The sequence below is a fragment of the Aspergillus terreus genome, genomic scaffold (genome assembly GCF_000149615.1).
Source record: "Aspergillus terreus NIH2624 scaffold_13 genomic scaffold, whole genome shotgun sequence".
Lineage (NCBI taxonomy): Eukaryota > Fungi > Ascomycota > Eurotiomycetes > Eurotiales > Aspergillaceae > Aspergillus > Aspergillus terreus.
Window position 1 is genome coordinate 370,651 of NT_165936.1, and position 20,450 is coordinate 391,100.

General features: G+C 52.5%; 9 protein-coding genes across 9 annotated transcripts; 7 read left to right on the forward strand and 2 right to left on the reverse strand.

Moving 5' to 3' along the window:
* Positions 1 to 180: 180 nt before the first annotated feature.
* Positions 181 to 998, forward strand: ATEG_08626 (pectate lyase; the record flags this gene model as incomplete). The annotated part of the gene is made up of 3 exons (XM_001217211.1): positions 181 to 531; positions 587 to 685; positions 744 to 998. 3 exons carry the CDS (start codon positions 181 to 183, stop codon positions 996 to 998), a joined length of 705 nt encoding a protein of 234 aa, XP_001217212.1.
* A 1,759-nt stretch (positions 999 to 2,757) lies between these two features.
* On the forward strand, positions 2,758 to 4,490 carry ATEG_08627 (SGNH/GDSL hydrolase family protein; the record flags this gene model as incomplete). Its single annotated transcript, XM_001217212.1, has 8 exons — positions 2,758 to 2,959; positions 3,011 to 3,116; positions 3,271 to 3,389; positions 3,512 to 3,599; positions 3,647 to 3,740; positions 3,794 to 3,853; positions 3,901 to 4,137; positions 4,191 to 4,490. 8 exons carry the CDS (start codon positions 2,758 to 2,760, stop codon positions 4,488 to 4,490), a joined length of 1,206 nt encoding a protein of 401 aa, XP_001217213.1.
* A 170-nt stretch (positions 4,491 to 4,660) lies between these two features.
* Positions 4,661 to 5,704, reverse strand: ATEG_08628 (uncharacterized protein; the record flags this gene model as incomplete). Its single annotated transcript, XM_001217213.1, has 1 exon — positions 4,661 to 5,704. One exon carries the CDS (start codon positions 5,702 to 5,704, stop codon positions 4,661 to 4,663), a length of 1,044 nt encoding a protein of 347 aa, XP_001217214.1.
* A 173-nt stretch (positions 5,705 to 5,877) lies between these two features.
* ATEG_08629 (putative GABA permease) lies at positions 5,878 to 7,829 on the reverse strand (the record flags this gene model as incomplete). Its single annotated transcript, XM_001217214.1, has 7 exons — positions 5,878 to 5,965; positions 6,094 to 6,808; positions 6,858 to 7,227; positions 7,281 to 7,291; positions 7,344 to 7,423; positions 7,475 to 7,659; positions 7,710 to 7,829. The coding sequence occupies 7 exons, from the start codon at positions 7,827 to 7,829 to the stop codon at positions 5,878 to 5,880; spliced, it is 1,569 nt and encodes a 522-aa protein (XP_001217215.1).
* A 939-nt stretch (positions 7,830 to 8,768) lies between these two features.
* Positions 8,769 to 10,223, forward strand: ATEG_08630 (uncharacterized protein; the record flags this gene model as incomplete). Its single annotated transcript, XM_001217215.1, has 5 exons — positions 8,769 to 8,948; positions 9,010 to 9,114; positions 9,175 to 9,399; positions 9,448 to 9,712; positions 9,763 to 10,223. 5 exons carry the CDS (start codon positions 8,769 to 8,771, stop codon positions 10,221 to 10,223), a joined length of 1,236 nt encoding a protein of 411 aa, XP_001217216.1.
* A 1,376-nt stretch (positions 10,224 to 11,599) lies between these two features.
* ATEG_08631 (uncharacterized protein) lies at positions 11,600 to 12,116 on the forward strand (the record flags this gene model as incomplete). Its single annotated transcript, XM_001217216.1, has 4 exons — positions 11,600 to 11,719; positions 11,767 to 11,781; positions 11,832 to 11,860; positions 11,945 to 12,116. 4 exons carry the CDS (start codon positions 11,600 to 11,602, stop codon positions 12,114 to 12,116), a joined length of 336 nt encoding a protein of 111 aa, XP_001217217.1.
* Positions 12,117 to 13,181: 1,065 nt separating this feature from the next.
* On the forward strand, positions 13,182 to 15,256 carry ATEG_08632 (uncharacterized protein; the record flags this gene model as incomplete). Its single annotated transcript, XM_001217217.1, has 2 exons — positions 13,182 to 13,461; positions 13,611 to 15,256. 2 exons carry the CDS (start codon positions 13,182 to 13,184, stop codon positions 15,254 to 15,256), a joined length of 1,926 nt encoding a protein of 641 aa, XP_001217218.1.
* Positions 15,257 to 15,973: 717 nt separating this feature from the next.
* Positions 15,974 to 16,923, forward strand: ATEG_08633 (SDR family NAD(P)-dependent oxidoreductase; the record flags this gene model as incomplete). The annotated part of the gene is made up of 2 exons (XM_001217218.1): positions 15,974 to 16,037; positions 16,097 to 16,923. The coding sequence occupies 2 exons, from the start codon at positions 15,974 to 15,976 to the stop codon at positions 16,921 to 16,923; spliced, it is 891 nt and encodes a 296-aa protein (XP_001217219.1).
* Positions 16,924 to 19,150: 2,227 nt separating this feature from the next.
* On the forward strand, positions 19,151 to 20,135 carry ATEG_08634 (uncharacterized protein; the record flags this gene model as incomplete). The annotated part of the gene is made up of 2 exons (XM_001217219.1): positions 19,151 to 19,316; positions 19,384 to 20,135. 2 exons carry the CDS (start codon positions 19,151 to 19,153, stop codon positions 20,133 to 20,135), a joined length of 918 nt encoding a protein of 305 aa, XP_001217220.1.
* Positions 20,136 to 20,450: the final 315 nt, after the last annotated feature.

Genomic DNA, 20,450 nt, shown 5'->3' on the forward strand with positions numbered 1-20,450 from the left:
GCCATTGTGCTCCTTGAAGAAATTGAGCAGGTAGTAATCGTCCACCAATAGCGATGCAAGACTGTGCCAGATATGGCCGCCCTTAACAGGGTTATATAAGGTCAGTGGTTCTCCCATGTGGTGATCGGCATGAACATCTTCTAGCCCACCTCATACTTCGACTCGGTTGTTTCAAGAACCATGCGATCGACCGCGGCTGTTCTGTCGATCCTTCTTCCCGGGGCTCTGGCATGTCTGGGGTATGAAGGAGGTGTCCCCAAACCAACCGCGCACTACTCCAACAGCAAGGTGATTGAAATTGCTGCTGGACAGGTGTTTGACGCCGGTTGGGCCAAATATGATCGAGGGTCGGGGGCCTGCAGTGGAGATTCTGAGGGATCCTGGCAGGATGCTGTCTTCTATCTCCACTCTGGTGCCACGCTGAAGAACGTGATCATCGGCAAAGATCAGGCTGAGGGTGTCCACTGCGATGGACCGTGCAACCTGGAGTTTGTTTGGTTCGAGGACGTGTGCGAGGACGCCATTACTATCGTGAGTGCCGCAGTGGTGGTCTTTGTGAATGGAAGAGAAGCTCACTTCTGATCAGAAAAACGACAAAGCCGGCCAGGAAACCTGGATCGTCGGTGGTGGCGCTTACCATGCATCGGACAAGATTGTTCAGCACAACGGCTGCGGGACAGTCAATGTGAGCAACCATGCTAGGTTTCCTATCTCTTCCCAACAAAAGCTGATCTTATCCGCAGATCATCAATTTCTACGCCGAGGACTATGGTAAAGTGTATCGTTCGTGTGGAAATTGCAGCAGCCAGTGCAAGCGCAATGTCTATGTCGAAGGCGTTACTGCCCGCGACGGGGGCGAGGTTGTCGGCATCAACAGTAACTACGGTGATACTGCCACGTTGAAGAATGTCTGCACTGACGCAAGCCACCCGTGTGTTCTCTACAAGGGATGTGCTGGTGGGTGTGAGCCTTCAAAGGTCGGTTACTGTTCCGGGTAGTGGACATATTTGGATCAAGTGTATCTCCTGTCAGAATGCAACGGGCCTCATGCAATATAGATGCGGCGTCAGATGCAGCTATTTTGGTGAAGGGGGAAATCAATGCACAAATCATCATAGGATGAAACTTCTGAAGTTATGTACATCTTATGATCATGTAGTTATCATCCATCGGGACTCAGATTAAACTCTGCATGCTCAACATGATTGTTGGAGGACATGTAAATACTTCCACGGTTTGACAGAGTCTTGTAGAAGAGATATTCAGACCCTTCAGCCTCCCTCTCCCTCACATCTCACTGCAGTCATGCCTTGCGTATAGTTCCGTTGGTATTTGTTACGTGGGACTCTTTGCCTGTGATATGACTTGAGTGAGGTTTCCTTTGCCTGGAAGCTATGCATGCAGATTTATCTGGAGCTAAGCTTCAACGCAGGCGAACTACCTAGGTAACCAGGGGCTTCTTTTCTCCTGTTTCGTCTTGCGATGTGTTCAAGAGCGCCGGGATCAGCACCACCATCGCCTCTCCTCCGGTGTAGTATCAAATATCGCTATCGCAGCGGACCGCGGATCATACATAGTGTTCATCACAGTTGGAAGCCTCTTGGGTTCATCGATTGGGCCGGGAATAGAGGCGACGGCTCCTCTGCTGTTGATCGTTACCTGTCTGGGCCTAGGATAGCGCGAAGAGCGCTTGGCCGAACAGGGGATGAACAGGAAGGAGAACGGGGCCGAAAGTATCGGAGTACGGAGTAGATCAAACTAGATAGATAGTTGTTTGAAAGGATAGGGTTGTGATTGTCGATCAGAGCTATTTATCGTAGCAGTCCCCGAGTTTCTATATGAAATCCGCCTTGTGGAATCACGTGTCGCTCGGTTGAACTTGTATGTAACCTTGGACTGCCTGCACAGTGCACGGCGGTGTAGAAACAACCGTATCATTTTAATGATATGGTAGAATACTGTGGTGTGGCTCAATAATTCGACGTTGATATTTCATAAGGCCTCCCAAGTTCGACCTGTCCAAGATATATACCTCCATCACAGCCCCATACATGCACCACACTACCCGACCCCTGAAAAAAGCGAGAAAAGGAGAAAACCAGACAAAGACAACCAAGACATCCCCACCACGAAGAAGTACTCCTGATAATTATACTGGACAGATGGCCGAAATAGTTGCATCCATCCCGAATGAAAATTCCACTCCCAAGCCCTATGGGTTACCGCATTGGGCCACTCTAGCCCTAACAGGGCATAGTCGCTTCTTGGCTGAGACCCTGAATTATTTGATATTTTTACAGTCGAATTGACTGTCCTGACAAAGCAAGAATGTACCGAGTAGATTCTGTCAATTCAGTAGTAATATGAGAGATACATCATACAGCTCTATCCATCTTCTAACTAACTCCCAGCGGTATACTATAGTGTCGGACTCCTGCGGTCTCCTTTACTCTACTCCTACGGTAGCCGGCGGGTCCGCCGGAACGAACGTATCAAGGGCCACCGGATGGGACCGAGCCAGCGCCTTATGGGCAGCACGGGGGATGGTGGATGATCGCGTCATTGACGGGCTTGGTGACGCCTCTTAGATAATAGTAACCGGGGCTCAGGTGCCTGGTTCCTAGCCATTTGCCCCGTGGTTACTTATCATGCTTTGCCTTTTTTTTAAAACAATAACAACTTGACAACCCCAGCAGTCCGGGGTCAGAGACATCCTCCACGCTATTATCTAGATTCCCCGCCATTCACCCATCCATCATGCGGATAGCACCGTTGCTGGCTACAGTGCTCGGCTGCCTATTGCCAGTCTCGGCCACCATCCTCCAGAATGGCCAGGTCAGGGAGGATCCGTACCCGGGCCAGGCAGCCAACATTACTCTCGACGCTTCCTGGCGCACCTACGACGCCAGTGCCGACGAAATTGCATACAAAGGCCGCTGGGACAGCAAGCATATTTCCTGTACGACCCTCCCCGTCATCACTTATCTCACGGCTAACTGATCGGTCTTAGGGTGGTCGTTCGTCTCCCTCTCCTGTCCATCGTACCCTCCGTCCTGCACGACAACGCTAATTCATCCAGAGCGCCGGGTATCAAAGTCGGGTTCTCAGGGAATCAAGTACGTTCTTGACTGTGTGCTGGGTGAAGGATACTAATAAAACCTAGCTCGCAGTCACCTTTGGCGAACATACTTCCGACGGGGTTCTAGTCGCCTATCGGTAACTCTCCCCGCGATGCTCCCCGATGCACATCGTTGACTACAACTCGTATAGCGTCGGCTCCCTCGACTGGCAATTTTCCAATGTCACCGCGGACACCACCTACCAGTTCGTCACTCCGGATACGTTGGAGGGGATTGATGCGGGAGACACCAATGTGTTCGAACTACGCGGTGCGTGCGGATCGAAGAGTTCTTGCATGTTATCTTAACGCTAATATCATTCTAGTGACCAACTGGGGCTTGGGATAAGTACCCCCATTCTCCTCGCATTTCGCCGCTCACCTTCCACACAGTCCAAATCGCCGGCGTCGCAGTCCCACAGAATGCTAGCCTCAGCAAACCTCCCCGGTTCGACAAGAGGGTGGAGATCATTGGCGGCTCGTAAGACTTATGTTCTCCTGCACGTGTTGCCATCACTGACAATACAGGCTGGCATCGGGCCAATTCGCTACGTATGAAGCGCTATCCGGATGGGCCTATCTATTTGCCGAAGGCTTAGGAAATGCCGAATACACAATCACGGTCAGTGCCGTCGTTCACGTACCATAATACACTAGTTGACTCGTCATGTGCAGGCCTACCCCGGTGTCTGCCTCGCAGATATGAAATGCTACGGCGGCGGCGTGCACGGCATGGTGAGTACCGGAACTACTCCGCCAGAGACTACTGCTAACCAGCACAGCCCTGGTTCTGGCACCGCGCGTCCGACCCCGGCGTGCGGGCGCAAGCGATGTACGGGAAAGACCCGGAGAAATTCGACGTCAAGGGCGACCAACCGGCGGACCTGGTGATCATCCAGATGGGCGGAAACGACCACCGCAAACCGAACGAGATCTCGGGCGACGATTACTTTCACGACTACGTCCGTCTAGTGGACGACATCCACCACACGTGGCCGAAGGCTACGATCGTGCTTATGGTGGGTTGCACCCGCGCGCTCTTATTGCGTACTGCGCTAATCACCATTAACAGTCCCAATGGGGTGAATGGACCCTCGAAGGAACGCAGTACGTCCCGAGCACGCTATACTACGACGAGACGAAGCGCGTCCACGACCAGTTCAAGGAACATGCGTATGTGCGCTACTTCGAGACGAGGGGGATCCTCCAGCACAATGATATCGACCCTAAGAACCACCCAACCGACGTGGGGCATGTCAAGATCGCGAGCCATCTGTTGCAATGGACGCGGATCATGATGAGATGGGATCTCGAGCCGACGGGCGAGGTGGGCCATGGGATGCTCTACTGGAACGATCAGCAGGAGTATTGATGTGGGGAGTTCTTGTACATTATTCGTTCGTATCTATAGACCACGCGACGTGCATGTCGCATATACAAATTGAAGTGCCACCGGTGGGTGAGCTAGATCCAACCAAACCAGAATCGTCTTTGCTGCTTGTCTCTATTCCGCTTTCGCAATAGATATGGCCCGTGGACATGTCATTCCAACTCATGCCGAGCTGGCTGCGCCGGCATCTCCGCTGCCATCGGCCTGGAATCCAGTTCATACCACTGATCCTTTCCATCAACCTCTGCATATCTGGACCCCGACAGCCCTCCCAGGGCTTTGGCGTCTGCACCACGGGTCGCTGCCTTCTTTTTCCGCAGGCGATACACGACTCCAGCGGCAACGATCAAACCCACACCCACCACACCCCCAACCACACCACCTACTATTGCTCCGACAGGCGTAGCTGAGCCTTGCTCCTCAGACGCATCAGTAGGAGCCGCCGTTCCCGCCGACGTGGCCGACGTTCCAGTAGTGGACACTGCCGAAGTGACAGCCGCGATGGCCTTCAGCACCGAATCGTCAACCCAGGACATGGACAGCGTTTCGACGGTCTGGTCCTGGCTATCAGTGACATCCGTCAATGACCCGACGGTCTGGATCCGTTCGACCGCCGGCGAGCTGGCGTAGGTACAGGCGTAGTCGGTCATGTCGAGATCCGGCCACGTCCAGGTATGGCAATACGCATTGTCGCTTTCCGTGCACAGGGTGACGAAGGGGTCAGTTGCCTGGCTGCGCAGCGACGCGGTGGCCGAGACCTGCGCGCTGTCATAGCAAGTCGTCAGGAATTGACACTGGGTGGTCGAAGAGACCGGGCAGCAGCCCACGAGGGCGGGATAGGCCGCGTTACTAGCATGGAAGACGCAGTTCCAGCCGTAACCACAGTCGAGGCGCGAATCTGAGGGGGTTAGACATGCCCATATGCTGTAATAATCGAAAGGCTTACTCTTATCGCCATTAAAGTAGCCACAGACGCTGGCTTCGGCCGAGGACGTCGTCGCCCGTCGCATGAGCGCACGAGCGCCATGACTGTCCCAGGGGAACGGGGTCGGCTCCGGCGACACCCCCGAGGATTCCGCTGCTGTTGTTGCATGCGGACAGGAAAGCAGACGGCGTGATCCTGCTAGAGGTGGTGGCGATGCATCCACTTGAGCCGAGGCAATTGAGCCCCCTATCCACAACCACAACAAGATCATGGTGCTGGAATTGACTCTTCACGAGTGGTAATTATCTGCGGAAGAATATTGCGCTCCATTTCCCTTTAATCGGCCGCTAGAAAAGACATCCTACTAGTCTAGTGGCGGGCATTCCGATCCCCGGACCAGCTCGCTTCGCATCTTCCTTCGCGCTTGTTTTTTCTCTCTTGGATCTAGCGAGGATTCTCCATTGGGCCGTCGGGGGTTGTCCGCGCCCTGCCAAGAGCAGCCAAAATATCTGCGATGAAGTTGGAATCTGTTCTGATTATACCAGAGATTAACGAAACTAGCTATTGATGTATGTCTATGGTCTGCCTTTCTATTCCCGAGAATACTTCATCGTCGGCCCGTTCCACTTGCGCCGTCCGCGCACCACCCAGTCCACACACGCAAAGATCATGACAAATCCCAGCACCGGCCCGGCATAGTTCATGTTCTCGCCGGTCACGGGCAACGTCGACGGGAAGGGCAGGAAGATGGCAAAGTACGTCGCGAACAGAATCGCCACCAGGTTGACCGGAAGACCCCATTTTCCCAGCGAGAACGCCCCCCGCGGAATATCCTGTGGGCTGGTGAACCGCTTGATGACGAGGAAGATCAACGGCAGCAGGTACGAGATGTACAATCCGAGGGTGCTGAGGGAGAGAATGGCGTTAAAGGCAGCCGTGGATCCGATCTGAATGAACGACAGCGCGATCACGACCGACGCGACGAGGAACAGCGCGCGGATCGGGATCTTGTACCGCGGCGACACCTTGACGAAAAAGTCCGAGAAGGGCAGGCCGTTGTCGCGCGCAAAGGCCCACGTCAGCCGCGTCACCGACGCCAGGCCGTTGAACAGGGCCACCCAGCCCGGGAGCATGCCCATGGCCATGACGATGTAGGTGGCGGTCTTGGAGCCGGTGGCCTGGTAGGCGATCTGGATGATGGGGTAGCCCGTGGGGCTCATGAGGGCCTCTTCGTAGTTGCCCATGCAGTAGAGCACGGCGACGATGTATCCAAAGGCCATGACGGAGTTGATGATCGTGCCCCAGATCATGGAGCGGGGGACTACTTTCTTTGGTTTTTTGACCTCTTCGGCCATGTGGATGATTCCGTCGACACCTGCGGATGTTAGAATGATGCAGCAGATTGGGACAGTCGATATACGCACCGCTCAACGGGGTGATGACACCCAGAAGACCGATGGAGAAGACGACACCGGGGTTCTGCCACCCGCTGAGACCACTGACAAAGGTGTCCCATACAAAAGCGTTGGGGTTTCGTGGGGCGAGGATCACAAACACGGCGATTGTGACCGGCAGGAAGATGACATGCATGATGCCAGCCGCCACCTCGATGACACCCAGCACGCGACGGGCAAAGATGTTGATGATGATCGGGACCAAGACCACCGCCCACATAAGCAGCGTCCCATGCCATCTCTGAGCGACATACTCGGGATTGGAGAGAACCACCATGCCCTCAATTTGTGTTCCGATGAAGAAAGGGGCGATGCAGACTAGCGCAGCCCATGAGAAGACCTGCACGTATATGCGTCAGTGTATGCTGTTGATTCATGGGCTAAAAGCCTTACGGTAACCCATCCTAAAATGGAGATTAGTTACTGATTCACAATAGCTACGGGCCATGGACGTACCTTGGAAGAAACTAAGGAATCGAGGTGAGAATGGAGCAAGTACATAGCTCCAGTGATACTGCGCTCCAGCGACGGGGTGTCTGTAAAATCAAGTCAATAAAGCACATCCAATGCGCCTGAGGTGCTCTTACACTGAAGCCAGCTCCGCCAGTGAGCATGCGATGGCCAAATTGCCGACACCACTGACAATAATGCCGTACACAAGAACAGCAGGTCCACCATTGTACAGGCCTGCTTGGATACTGCCACCAGTAGACTCCCAAGAGGCGAGTAAGCAGGCCGAGAATGCCAGCGATGAGAAGAAGTTCAAATATCTCTATACCATTTCTGTTAGTTGCAAACATCTAGACGTAGGATCATCCGCACCTCGAGTTGCTGTCTTTGGCGATACTCGACGCTTCCACTCCCTGGCGCAGGGCCATTCGACCCCATCACCCGAGTGTGGACGGCGCTACCACTCTTCATCTCGACATCTTCGTTGTACATGATGACTGAGACCGGCGACTGGCGACTCGTGTCAATCTATCGAGAAACCGAGAGCAAAGTCCGGGCGACTGACATGGAAAAGAAGGAGCAAGCCAGATTCAGGGATAATATTCTCTCCATCTCCCACGACATCCTGGAAGCGAGTTTAATATATCTTCTTATCCCCTAACGCGACAGATATTTTCTCGGTAGCGTTTAATCTGTGGCGAGCCCGCTCCGCACTACTGACCGATCCATGTCGGAACGTGTAACGTGTTGTTATGGGCAAATGAGTTCTCCAATGGGGGACAGCTCTAACACAGCTAGTCAAGGATGAGGACGCATCCCACGATAAGCGATGAAAGCGCCGACGCTGGGACGGGGAAATTGGGCAGTCTTAGTGTGCGTACTAGCAGGGTTCATCTGGCCGCTTCGGAATGCGAAGGCGACGCGATGTTCCAAGATCGATCGAGGCCTCGCTAGAACACATGCATCTGCAACCTGGCCATCAATCTAAATGTCAGCGAGCTAAGCGAAGGCAGTGTCTGATGCAACGTGGGCTAGTCTACAATGTGGCTGGACGAAAGGATCGTGTTCTCTCGCATGCTCGAAATGCCTCGGCCATGTAATTACCACCTCAACTTCCGGACAGGGGTTCAGTCCATGTCAAATTAGTTCTCACGCCATAGTATCACCGATCCAATCGAGTGAGATGATGTTGCTGCGAGGAGGAGCGGCTTGGTTCAAGGTGCTGAGTGGTGGCAATGCACGAACCGTCATTTCGTAGGAACAGGGGTAGGGAATTTCGAGCCGAGTAGTATCCACGAAGTCGTGAAACTCTGAGGTATAAGCGCTGAGTGAGAGTGCGAGAGAAAACTCTGAATGGCGTTCAGTTTTATATCCTCAGCCCCTCTCCTGGAATTGTGCGACGTTCAACGATGGTACTATCGCACCGCGATCATGTCTGCACCAGCATCGCCATTCCAGGTGCTATCGGACGACAACCGTGGGCCACTAATTACCCTGGTGTCGGTGTCCTTCCTGATCGCCGCGATTATCTTTGTGGCCGCGAAAGTGGGATCGGTCATCTACTTTAAGCAGCAACAGGCTGCGGTCAACACTCCAATATGGGTTGCTCTGGTGAGCCACCATTGATAAATTCCGCCGTACCCGACAGACATTTGACGATTTCTGTTCCCAGGTTCTATCTATAGTTGAAGTGGTGGTGATGCAAAAGGCGGTCGATCATGGTGTGGGCAGACACGCAGACACGCTCACGACAGCGGCCATTTCCACGGCGAACAAGGTACGCTACACCAGAGACCGGGCGGGTGATATACGAGGCTCATCCTAGATATTTTAATAGTTTACATACGTCGCTCAACTCCTCTCCATAATTGTCCTGGCCTTATCAAAGTTGTCGACCACGCTCCTGGTCTGGAAGCTGACCCCCAAGCGGGCGATTCGCACGGCGTGCAAGGTCACTATCGGCCTCACAACGGCATGGGCTGTGTTTGGTCTGTTCGCGATTGCCTTTCAGTGTCAGATGCCCGAGCCATGGGTCTACACACCTGAGAAATGTGTCGGAGAGGTACGCGACCAGGTAGAGTGGCGAGACGAGGACTAACCAAGCATTTAGGGTGTGCTGTTATATCCTGTCTATGCACTCCACGTCATCACCGAGGTCATTGTCGTTGCGATCCCATTCTTCATGATGCGCCATGTCCAGCTTGCATGGAAGAAGAGGGTTAAGATTCTCGCTTCTTTTTCTGCTCGTATCTGGTGCGTACTGATCCCACTGATCTATGTCTTCGAATGGTCTAACAGGTTTGATAGTGTCGTCGGCATGGGAATCGCCCATCTATCACTCCTTCCGCCAGCATTACGCTCATCAGATACTGCCTGTACGCAAAAAGGACCCCGATACCATCGTGCCGTTCTAACCAATATACAGGGGATATCGTCCACCCCGCGATGATCAACCAGGCCATGATGAGCACGACAGTCGCGATTGCTTGTATGCCGACACTATACCACATATTCGCCGGTCTACACTCAGGCCTGATCACCACGCGACTGCCAGACGAGGTGGAGCTCAGCCACCCGAAGAGCAGCGGGTACATCAACCAATCGACCATCATGGGCAGCAAGACCGGAGAGGTGGTGCGGGAGAAGAAACGGAACAGCTTTTACGCCGATATCTCTCGCTTCGGAAATGTCGGGTCGTCCGTGGTGACGGATATCACGACTTCGCGGCACAAAACTGCCATCTCCCGGAGGTCTAGTGGAAGCGAGAGCACGGGGAGCAGGAGACATCTTACACAGGAGACTACGCAAGATGGGGTCCTGAAGACGGTGAATATCAAGGTGGAGGTAGAACGAGATTCTCACCCGTCGTGGCTGCAGTCACGATGAGATTCATTAATGCCAATATCAACTAATTAAACGCGGTTGGAACTGGAGTCGGATTTCTGCTTAGACGAGATGGGTAATTTAGGGGATTTGACGTGCCACGATGTAATCCTTGCAGGTGGGGAGAGCGACATCGGGAATAATATATTATGGGCAATCCTGCGACTCTATTCTCGATCAGGGGACGGAGAACGTTCCGTTCCGACTCTCATCACCACGATGTTGTAATGGAAATGCATAGTTTTTTTCCGTAGAGACTGCCTCGAATCGATGACAGCCCAGCGCCAATATCTTGGTTTAATCCATTGTATCGGATTGCAGATCGTGATCGACTTAAAGACACGATATGGCGTTGGCGGGACAATGCCACGCCCAGATCCATCGGATCGCTCCGTCTCCTGGAATCAATCGGGTTATCTTTCCTGGTTAATGTCCGACATCCTTCCCGCGGACAATTTCGAATTTCGGAGTAGACAAGGGTCGGATATTTTCACCCGCCTGCTTAGGGTCCGTTCGCGATTTTTCCCACGTTTCCCGATTGAATGATCTGTACGCTTTAGTAGTGGGGAGGTCGGACATGATAGCAGACCAAGGACCCCGTTGCAATCTATATGTGCTGTTGTCTGAGGATTCTGCCTCCGTCCTCTGCCAAAGGTACCTAGTAGCCTCCGAGCCTCCTCTGCGCCCACTCACCCTGTCACACACTCCAACACATTTCACACTCGCCAACATACTAGTCGCCTTGCTTGATATGTGTCGGTTAGCTGGGGCCTAGATCAAATATACCTTACTTTTCAGGATAGTCGATCCTCAGGCTAGAACACAATACTTGGGGATGATCAACATGACCCATGACCGAGTCTGGAAACAAACCCGCCTAGCGGTTGGAATGACACTCGATACAGCATTGCATGTCGGTTGCACTGCTGTCTCTACAATTGTACAACGAATGCAGGATGGAATGGTCTCACAAATGCCTGCGTGCCTGTGCAACCAGGCATTGCCAAAACTCTACACCGACAGTTCTAAAGGCGCTGCATCGGTACGAGTATTTGGAACGGTTGAATTTTGCGTTATACGTACTGAGTGGTTTACCTAGTAGGTAATCAATGACCTTGCAGTTACCTGGTAGGCGGGTTCTACCATTCTTGCAATTTGCACTGCTGCTTGTACCACCACAATTGAAGCAACCTTGCAGATCAAAGGGATACCATAGGACCCTGGAAGCATCAGTACATGTCATATGTGATCGTCTCATTGCTATATAAAGTGACTTTTGTCCCATTTCTCCTCAGATTCATTCCTCCAGATTTGTTTCGGTCACTGTCAAGCAACACGACGCCCGTTTCATCAGGTCTTTACATTGAAAACCATCTACAATGAAGCTCGCCATCCTCTCCGTGATTGCGTTCTGCGCTATGTCCTTTGCACAGTGTCCCTGCGTGTCGAGCTGTGACCAGTGTCCTCAAGGCACACACTGTGAAAATGAGCCAGATATTGTACGTGCAATTATCGTGCTGTAAGATCAATACTAATACAAATGCAGTGTAGGGACGAGGGCGTATGTGACCACCCATAGCATACCGGGAATTAAGCTTGCTAACTAGACAGTGTGTTGAGTGGTGGATTGATCACTTACTGTGTGTCCGGGGGTAACTAGGTTTGTATGTGTCCCGAGGAGCGCTGAAATGGAAGCTACAATCATTAACTGCTGGTAGGATTAGAGTATGGCCATTGTATACCTTAGGATTTTCCCTCTTAGGTTCTCCATATACTGTGATACTAATGTACTGGCCAAATTTCCAAACACTACAACGCAAATCCATCTCTATTTATGTAATTTTGGGTTCGTCTTTCTACGTACTGAACAAGAAGTTTAACGATTTCCTGAGTTGAAAGGGAGGAGGATAATTTATCAATATTATCAGTATTTAAAGACAGAAATTTAATTGAGTACAACAATGTACAACAATAATACTCTAACGAATACACGCTCCTGAATGGCAAATATGGCTTAAGTTGGTCCGAGTCAACACGGCGTTAAAGGATGGGGAGGTATTAAAGGACAGTCAGGTAGGCGAGGAGGCCATCTACGGAGTATAGCATCCCGATGTCAAGCAGCAGTGACGCGCTTTCTCCAATCAGGCACGCCATACTGGATGCAGTAATTCACAGAGTACATGCATGTCCGCTAATGCATCTGCCAAGAGTCTCATCCACATTATGAATAGCATAGAGGAAGGCTGACTGCTCATTGGACCGGGAGCCACTCCTCCGTATGACGTTTTGACGATCAGGTTATCGTCCGCACTGGAGAGGCCAAGATTGTCCCACCGGGGCATGTTGCTTGTTGCCTGACGGTTGACCGAGTGCCATTCCGGTCTGAGAACAAACCTGCATCGCTCTCTACTCGTAGAGAGTACTCTGTTCATACTCGGTGATATCCCGAGATAGATATTCTCGTTGCCTGGATCCTGTCCACCGTTGTCCGACTTCCAGCATACGTTGCAGATACCCCAAAACTATCCTCACAACTGACATAGTACTCGCTGTGCTAGCTGTAGAGTTGCCTGAAATGCCAACTCGGAGACGACTTACTGGAGAGAACAGATATCTGGATATACCAAGACCTCGTCTTCGGAAAACGGAAACAGTGGACCAGCCGGTCACATTCACCACGAGGCCCACTGCTCGCTTATCGGACATCAAATCAAGCTTTCCCTCACCGACGTCATACATCTCCACCCACCCATCGTTGCCCATCGGCTTCATCTGTTCACGCCGTTCTCAGGTGCTCGTCCGGACATGCCGGAGTCCATTGGCCACCCCGCCGGCCGACAGCCCGTCCGACCGCTGGGTCCGCTGCCGAGGCGGCCGATAATGGGTCTCTCCTACTGATTCACTCGGGTACTGGGCCTGAGTGTCGGTGGAATCCGGCTTTAAACATTGGGGCTGTTCGCCATGCTAGCCATGGTGTGGTCCTATTGGCAGATAGCATGGGAAAGATGGACTAGGGCGATCGGAAGCCCTGGCGACGTCATACTCCTGGAGCGTCATGGCTCGGACTGTCCACATCATCAGGAATGGCTGTCCTATGCTCTCGTCGTCTACATGCCCTGCCCACCATCAGGTTCGGATTCGAATGTCATTCGCAGCGGAGGCATGCACATGGCTCTTGTGGTACACTTCCCCAGCTCCTCCGTGGCGATAAATAGTCCTCTTGTTCCCAAGATCGTACATGGTAAATGGGATGTTTTATCATCCACTCGGTTCTCGTACAGTTGTATATTTCCTTAAAATATCTTTCCTTCCCTTAATCTTGATACCCCCAGTCCGATGCTGCAGCCTTGACCTAGCTACAGCACCTCCCAACCTCTACTACAATGGCAGCGGATCCGCAGACGTCGGACGAGACGGTCAATAAGCCGGACAATAACTCCCTATCCAAAGAGACGGGGTCATCTCGTTCTCTCGACAACCCCACCCACTCCCAGGCCGAGCATGCACTGTCGCCAGGGAACAGTAAAGAAGAACCGTCGGGGGAAGTGCGCCGCGGCGGCAAGCGAGAACTCACCGAGGATGACTGCTACGATAAACTAGGATTTTGCTTCCCCTGGTGGAAGAAGTGGACGATCATCTCGGTGATTTTTGCCGTGCAAATGTCGATGAACTTCAACACGGGGGTCTACGCGAATGCCGTTCCGGGCCTGACGGAAGAGTTTGGTATCAGTGAACAAGCCGCCCGCGTGGGCCAGTGTGTGTTCCTCGTTGCATATGCCTTTGGCTGTGAGCTCTGGGCGCCCTGGAGCGAGGAATTCGGCCGGTGGCCCATCATGCAGCTGAGCTTGTTCCTGGTCAACATATGGCAAATTCCGTGCGCCGTCGCCCCGAACTTTGGAACCATCGTGGTCTGCCGCACTCTCGGTGGACTCAGCTCGGCCGGCGGGTCAGTCACCCTGGGAATGACGGCAGATATGTGGGAAGCCCAGGACCAGGGGTTTGCGGTCGCCTTCGTGGTGCTCTCCTCCGTGGGTGGGTCGACCGTCGGTCCCTTCTTTGGCGGCTTTATCGGCCAGTACCTCTCCTGGCATTGGGTGTTCTGGGTGCAGCTGATTGTGGGCGGGTTCACCCAGGCCTTGCATTTCTTCCTGGTCCCCGAAACCAGAGCGACGATCTTGGTAGACCGGGAAGCGCGCCGTCGACGGAAGAACGGGGAGGATGTCTGGGGCCCAGACGAACTGAAAACACCGCGGTTAGATGCAAAAGACGTACTCCGGGTCTGGCGTCGCCCATTCGAGATGTTCCTGCGGGAGCCGATTGTCCTCTTCCTCTCTCTTCTTTCTGGTTTCTCCGATGCCCTGATTTTCGTGTTCACCGAGTCCTTTACTCTTGTCTTTGAGCAATGGAACTTCAGCACCCTGGCAGTAGGCATGGCCTTCGGATCGATCCTGCTAGGGTATGTCATCGCGTATGCGATCTTCTTGCCTGATGTCTGGCGTCAACGGAAGATCCGTCAGGCCCACGGGGACGCCTCCCGTCTCCCAGAGCGCCGTCTCCTCCTGTTACTGTTCATCTGTCCGTTAGAACCCATCGGCCTCCTCGGGTTTGCATGGACGACCATGGGCCCGGCGTACAACCCCTGGATCGCGCCATTAATCTTCGCCTGTCTGATTGCCATTGCAAACTATGCCATCTACATGGCGACGATCGACTATATGGTGGCCGCCTATGGACCGTACTCCGCCTCCGCCACCGGAGGCAATGGCTTCGCGCGAGATTTCCTGGCTGGCATCGCGACCATGTATTCCACCCCGATGTACCAGAATATCGGCGGGCGTCGGCACCTGCAGTGGGCTAGTACCTTGCTGGGCTGTGTGGGCGTGTTGGTCATGATCCCCATTTACGTGTTCTATTGGAAGGGTCCGGCGATTCGCGCAAAGAGCAAATTCGCACAGACGCTCGAGGCCGATCGCCATCGTCATGCCGAGCGACGGGCTAGTCATCTCAGTGCCTCCGAAAAGCCATACCCAGCCTAGATAGACGGGGATTGAATGCCGGCAAGCATTAGACAGATTCTATTCCATTGCTAGCGATAGATGCATAATGAATACCCTTTCATGATATCTGGGCGCTTCTTACCTAGTCTCTCGTTTAGTAGTCTTGGAATGAAAGCGTGTGGTCGTTTGTGTAACTCACCGTGCTGTAGGTATGAGGTCGAGCCAGTGTGGCGCTGACTATTTGTATAGTGCCTGAACCTCCTCCCATTCATACTTCCGCCACATGAATCACACCCAGTTTAATATAATCGAGACTGCTGAAGAATGTCATGTAACCATAGATGTCATTGCGATGTCAGATTATGGCCTTTTATGTTCTGAAGCCAAGGGTATACTGGAGATGGCCAGGCTCTGCAGCCTCACCTTTACGTCACACTGACGACCGGCAGAACTACCCGCACCTGTTAACGACACACTTCTAGATGGATCCAATTCCCATCAACAAGGCCAATTTGGCTACAGACGTAATTGCAATGTCGTGACGTAGATGCTCAATACATCGAGCTATATAATGTCAACACTCTGCCTGTCGCAACAGCTTCTTTCATCGCCATGCCTAGATCCATGTTTCTATCCTTCTTCCGACTTGGCTGCTCCCATCGTCCTCTGCACAAGCACATTTATCAGATTCCGTTTCGCCGATATATTGCGACGACTCCGAGACTGAACGTACCAGCTTCGACCAACAAATACACCATGGAAGCCGCACATGAGAACAAGAAGTTCCAATTGAACAATGTCTTTGACTTGAAGAACCGAGGTACTATCCTATTACACCCCCAATATCGCATAAAGTCAAGCGATGCTAATAGCTCCCAGTCGCCCTGGTGACCGGCGGCGGCTCCGGCATTGGCCTGATGGCCACCCAAGCCCTGGCCGTGAACGGCGCAAAAGTCTACATCACCGGTCGCACCGAGGAAAAGCTCGACCGCGTCGCCGAACTATACTCAAAAGACATCCCGGGCCAAATCATCCCGATCACAGCGGACGTGACCTCCAAGGAGGCGATCGACAAGCTCGTGCAGCACGTCTCAGCGAACGAGCCCGCTCTGCACATCCTGATCAACAACGCTGGAATCTCCTCATCGACGCAAAACACTGACGCGCAGAGCGCAGACCAGCTCCAAAAGGACCTCTTCCAGCACCCGACCGGCTCCTTCAAAGAATGGGATGACGTCTTCCGCACGAACGTGTCGCAGCTGTTCTTCATGACGACGGCGTTCCTGCCCCTGCTGAAAAAGGGCACGGATATCGAGCACGGCTGGTCCAGCACCGTCATCAATGTGTCTTCCATTTCGGGCATTGTCAAAACGGCCCAGCATCATTTTGCCTACAATGCCAGCAAGGCGGCTGCCATCCATCTTACGAAGATGCTCGCGCATGAGGTGGTCAGCTCTGGGATTAAGCTCCGTGTGAACAACATCGCCCCCGGTGTGTTCCCGTCCGAAATGACCACCCAAGACAGCGACGAGAAGCAGAAGAGCGCTATTCCTAAAGAGAAGTATGAAAGCAAGGTTCCTGCTGGACGGCCGGGTAAGGATGAGGATATGGCTGGTGCTGTGCTTTTCACTACTACGAACCAGTATCTGAATGGACAGACTATTGTGGTCGATGGGGGGTATGTTCTGGCTGCTGGTACGGTGTAGGGATCAGGATCAGATGGAAAATAAATTGACTTCTGCTGTACTAAATGAAAATGACATGATAACCCCTTCAAGCTACTCCACATGTACGATCAAGCTCTGAACCCGTCCTGGTCATCGATCTTCATGTGGTGTTCGTAGCTGTAGCGCATTAGCCAGATGTCTACTTGTTTGTATACTCCGTAACTCACCGCTCCTAACCCAACACTCAAACAGAGCATCTCAGCACACCACCGCTGAGGTTGACAGGGTTCGCAACGGCGGGATTTCCATCCAGATCCACATAGGTCTTCTGCGCAGTCAGAGTGGCAATGGTGGCGCCGCCATTCACAATGACACATTTGATGGTTGGGGGGAACGAGGCCAGTTGAGCAGAGGAGGCCAGGACGCTTCCAGTGGCACCAACGGAGGTTCCGCCGAAGAGGGCAGAAATGCTCTTGTCCGTGCCGTCGGGGGAGATGTTGACACTTGCGTATGCGCCAGAGCGGTCGTTCGAAAGAGCCACGGTGACCTGTTGGGTCTGGCGAGCATCAATGGCCGCGCCCCAGCTGGTGCCGGCGAACAGGCAGATAATAGACGTGTAAGAGAGCTTCATATTGGCGGTGTATATTATCAAGGAGATAAGAACGTTCGAATGAAGATGATGTCTGTGGTTGTAGACTCTGGATGGGCATGAAGGAGGAGGGAGATGCCTCGACTTTATACCTTTCGTCCTGTATACAGAGAAATTCTAGACTTTGATATACCTCACTACGTTCATACTCAGCTTACAACATCAACTGAGACATCATGTCTAGCGAAGGCACGTGTGCCAGTGACAGATTTCGCGAAAAGGTAGAGAGTCTCGTATTGATGCTGGGCATCGCGCCACGTGGTTCAACAACGCGGGGATCGGACATTCGATGTATAAGGCTTCCCTCGAGACGAACTGTCTTGACTCGCTGGCTGGGATGATGTCATCATCATGTCGAATAGAAGGATACCGTGGCTAAAACATAGCAAATGTAAGAGCATCACCTCATGGAAGCCTCTCATGATGGCTGCTGTTCCAGAGTCTTAGGCCCCCTCGCATCGAATATATCGTATAGAGTGCTGCTGTACGTTCGGTGGTCTCACGTCATGGAAAGACGAGAATAGTATACAACCATGCGTGGGAGCTCCGCCTCGATAAGGCTTCCAGTTCGATGTAAGACATGGCCTCGTATCAGCGTCATCGATGGCACCATCATGCGTACTCTATGCTCTGCGGCCTGATCTTGGATGGGTCTGGTTCCGATAAGGAGAAAGGAAATCGTAGAATGCATCAGGAATACGTTGTTTTACTGTGAAGTCGCCACAACCGCTAGGATGTGTCTAGGTTGTTGATATAACCTGACAATGCTTGCTCTGTCTACCATCACCAGCGAACAACTGACACTCAGATAATATGCTGATGTATTGTCATGTCAGTGAGGCATGATCAGTCAGAACATAATGATATTGACAGTGGCGAAGAAGTCTTCGATGCTAAATCACGTCGTTAATATTCTGGAGTAGTTACAAGGGACGTAGCACTAGCGGATACACTTGTTGTTACTAACAGCGTAACAGGGCTTAACGGGTCCTCGTACAAGCAGCCCCTCTTACGCTTTGTACGCAACCTTACACCCCTCTCAGCTCTTTACGTAGACGCTCTCCAGGAAGTCTTCGCCTGCCACCTAACTCTGCCGATGGCTTCGTCCCCCCAATCCTCGCCTACTCGTGTTCCACAACACATACCGCAAAATATCTCCGACGAGGGACATGACGACCTCAGCGCCTGGCTGCAGGCACTGGGTGCCTTTCTTGTCTACACGGCAACATGGTGAGTCGGTCAGTGCATAAGGAAGTCTCCCATCGTATGTAAGCCGTGTCTCGCATGGCTCATCGTTCCTTAATTCTAGGGGTCTGTTGAGTGCCTATGGCTCCTACGAAAAATACTACGAAACAACTCTGTTGTCTTCCTCCCCGTCGACCACAATCGCATGGGTCGGCACGCTACAAGGGGCCATTCTCATCTGTAAGTTGCTACACTTTTTAAGAAGGCAAAAGGACACACACTACCACGTCGAAGTGAAGAAGATCCGTGCGACTAACCCACGGGGATCCTTGATTTACAGTGGGAGGCGTCGTAACCGGCCCCATCTTCGATCGTGGGTACATCAGAGAACTCTTAGTTATAGGCACAATAATCACCGTATTGGGCGTCATGATGTTGAGCTTGGCCGACCAGTACTATCAGATCCTCCTGGCACAGGGCGTGTGTGTCGGTGTTGGAAGTGCAATCCTATACGTGCCCAGTATCAGTCTTGTTGCGTCGAGGTTTCAGCAACGTCGCCCCTTGGCCATGTTTATCGCTACCTCAGGAACCGCAATTGGTAGGTCCTCCTCCAGCACCTCCTCCCCATATTCTCATCAATATCTTCACTAAGCCACGCACGACAGGTGGTATCATCTACCCTATCATCTTTTCCACTCTCCAGCCGAAGCTCGGCTTCTCGTGGGCAACTCGAGTCCTCGGTTTCGTGACGCTAGGCGAACTAATTATCGCGATGGCAATCATGTTACCCAGGACCAAGAGTAAGGCTCTCCATCATGTCCGCTCCCTTCTTGATCCCACCGCATTCCGCGACCCAGCCTTTATGGCCTTCTGCCTAGCTCTTTTCCTCATGTGGATCGCCTACTGGGTCCCCTTCTTTCTACTCCCGACCTTTGCCCAGTTCAAAGCCGGGGCAAGCTCTAATCTCGCCTTCTATACCCTGGTGATTTGTAATGCGTCGACCATTCCAGGCCGGTACCTAGCGGTGCCAATTTCGACCCGATTCGGGCCAGCGCTCACCATGAGCGGCTTCGCCCTGGCATCCAGTGCCCTCCTCTTCGGTTGGGTTGGTGTTAAATCGATTGCTTCGCTCATCGTCTGGGCAGTACTCATTGCTCTGTTCATGGGTCCGCTAGCAGTCCTATATCCAATTATTGTGCCGCACCTTTCGCCAGATAAGGATCTTGTGGGTACAAGGATTGGTATATCATCAGCTGCAGCGGCTTTGGGGACTTTAGTTGGCTTTCCTGTTACTTCTGCCTTGAATGAAATTGAGGAGGGAATCTTCTGGAGGAGCCAGGTTGTGAATGCTTGTTGCATGTTTGGTGGGGCTGTTCTGATGATATACGTCCATTATAAGATGCCGAGAACGACTTGACAACTGTGGCGCACCGAAGGTTAAGTCTTGACACGGCTAGCACTATATGTGGCGTCACGCTTTTTGGTCTAGTGGTGTAGTTGGATACTTATCTCTGAAGACATTTCTGACGCCTATAGTAAGAGATATTGAATTCACGCGATAAAGCGCGAATATTCGGTTTTTTTCTAACGCGTTTAGCGGCTTCGTAGGCCTTAGAAATGCGATCCTCGATTCCAGAATCGGAATTCGTCAAAAATTGCGCGGAGGTTAGAAAATTGCGTAAAATTGCGTTGAGGGGAGGCAGACCAACGGGGCTGCTTACTAGAGACGGCT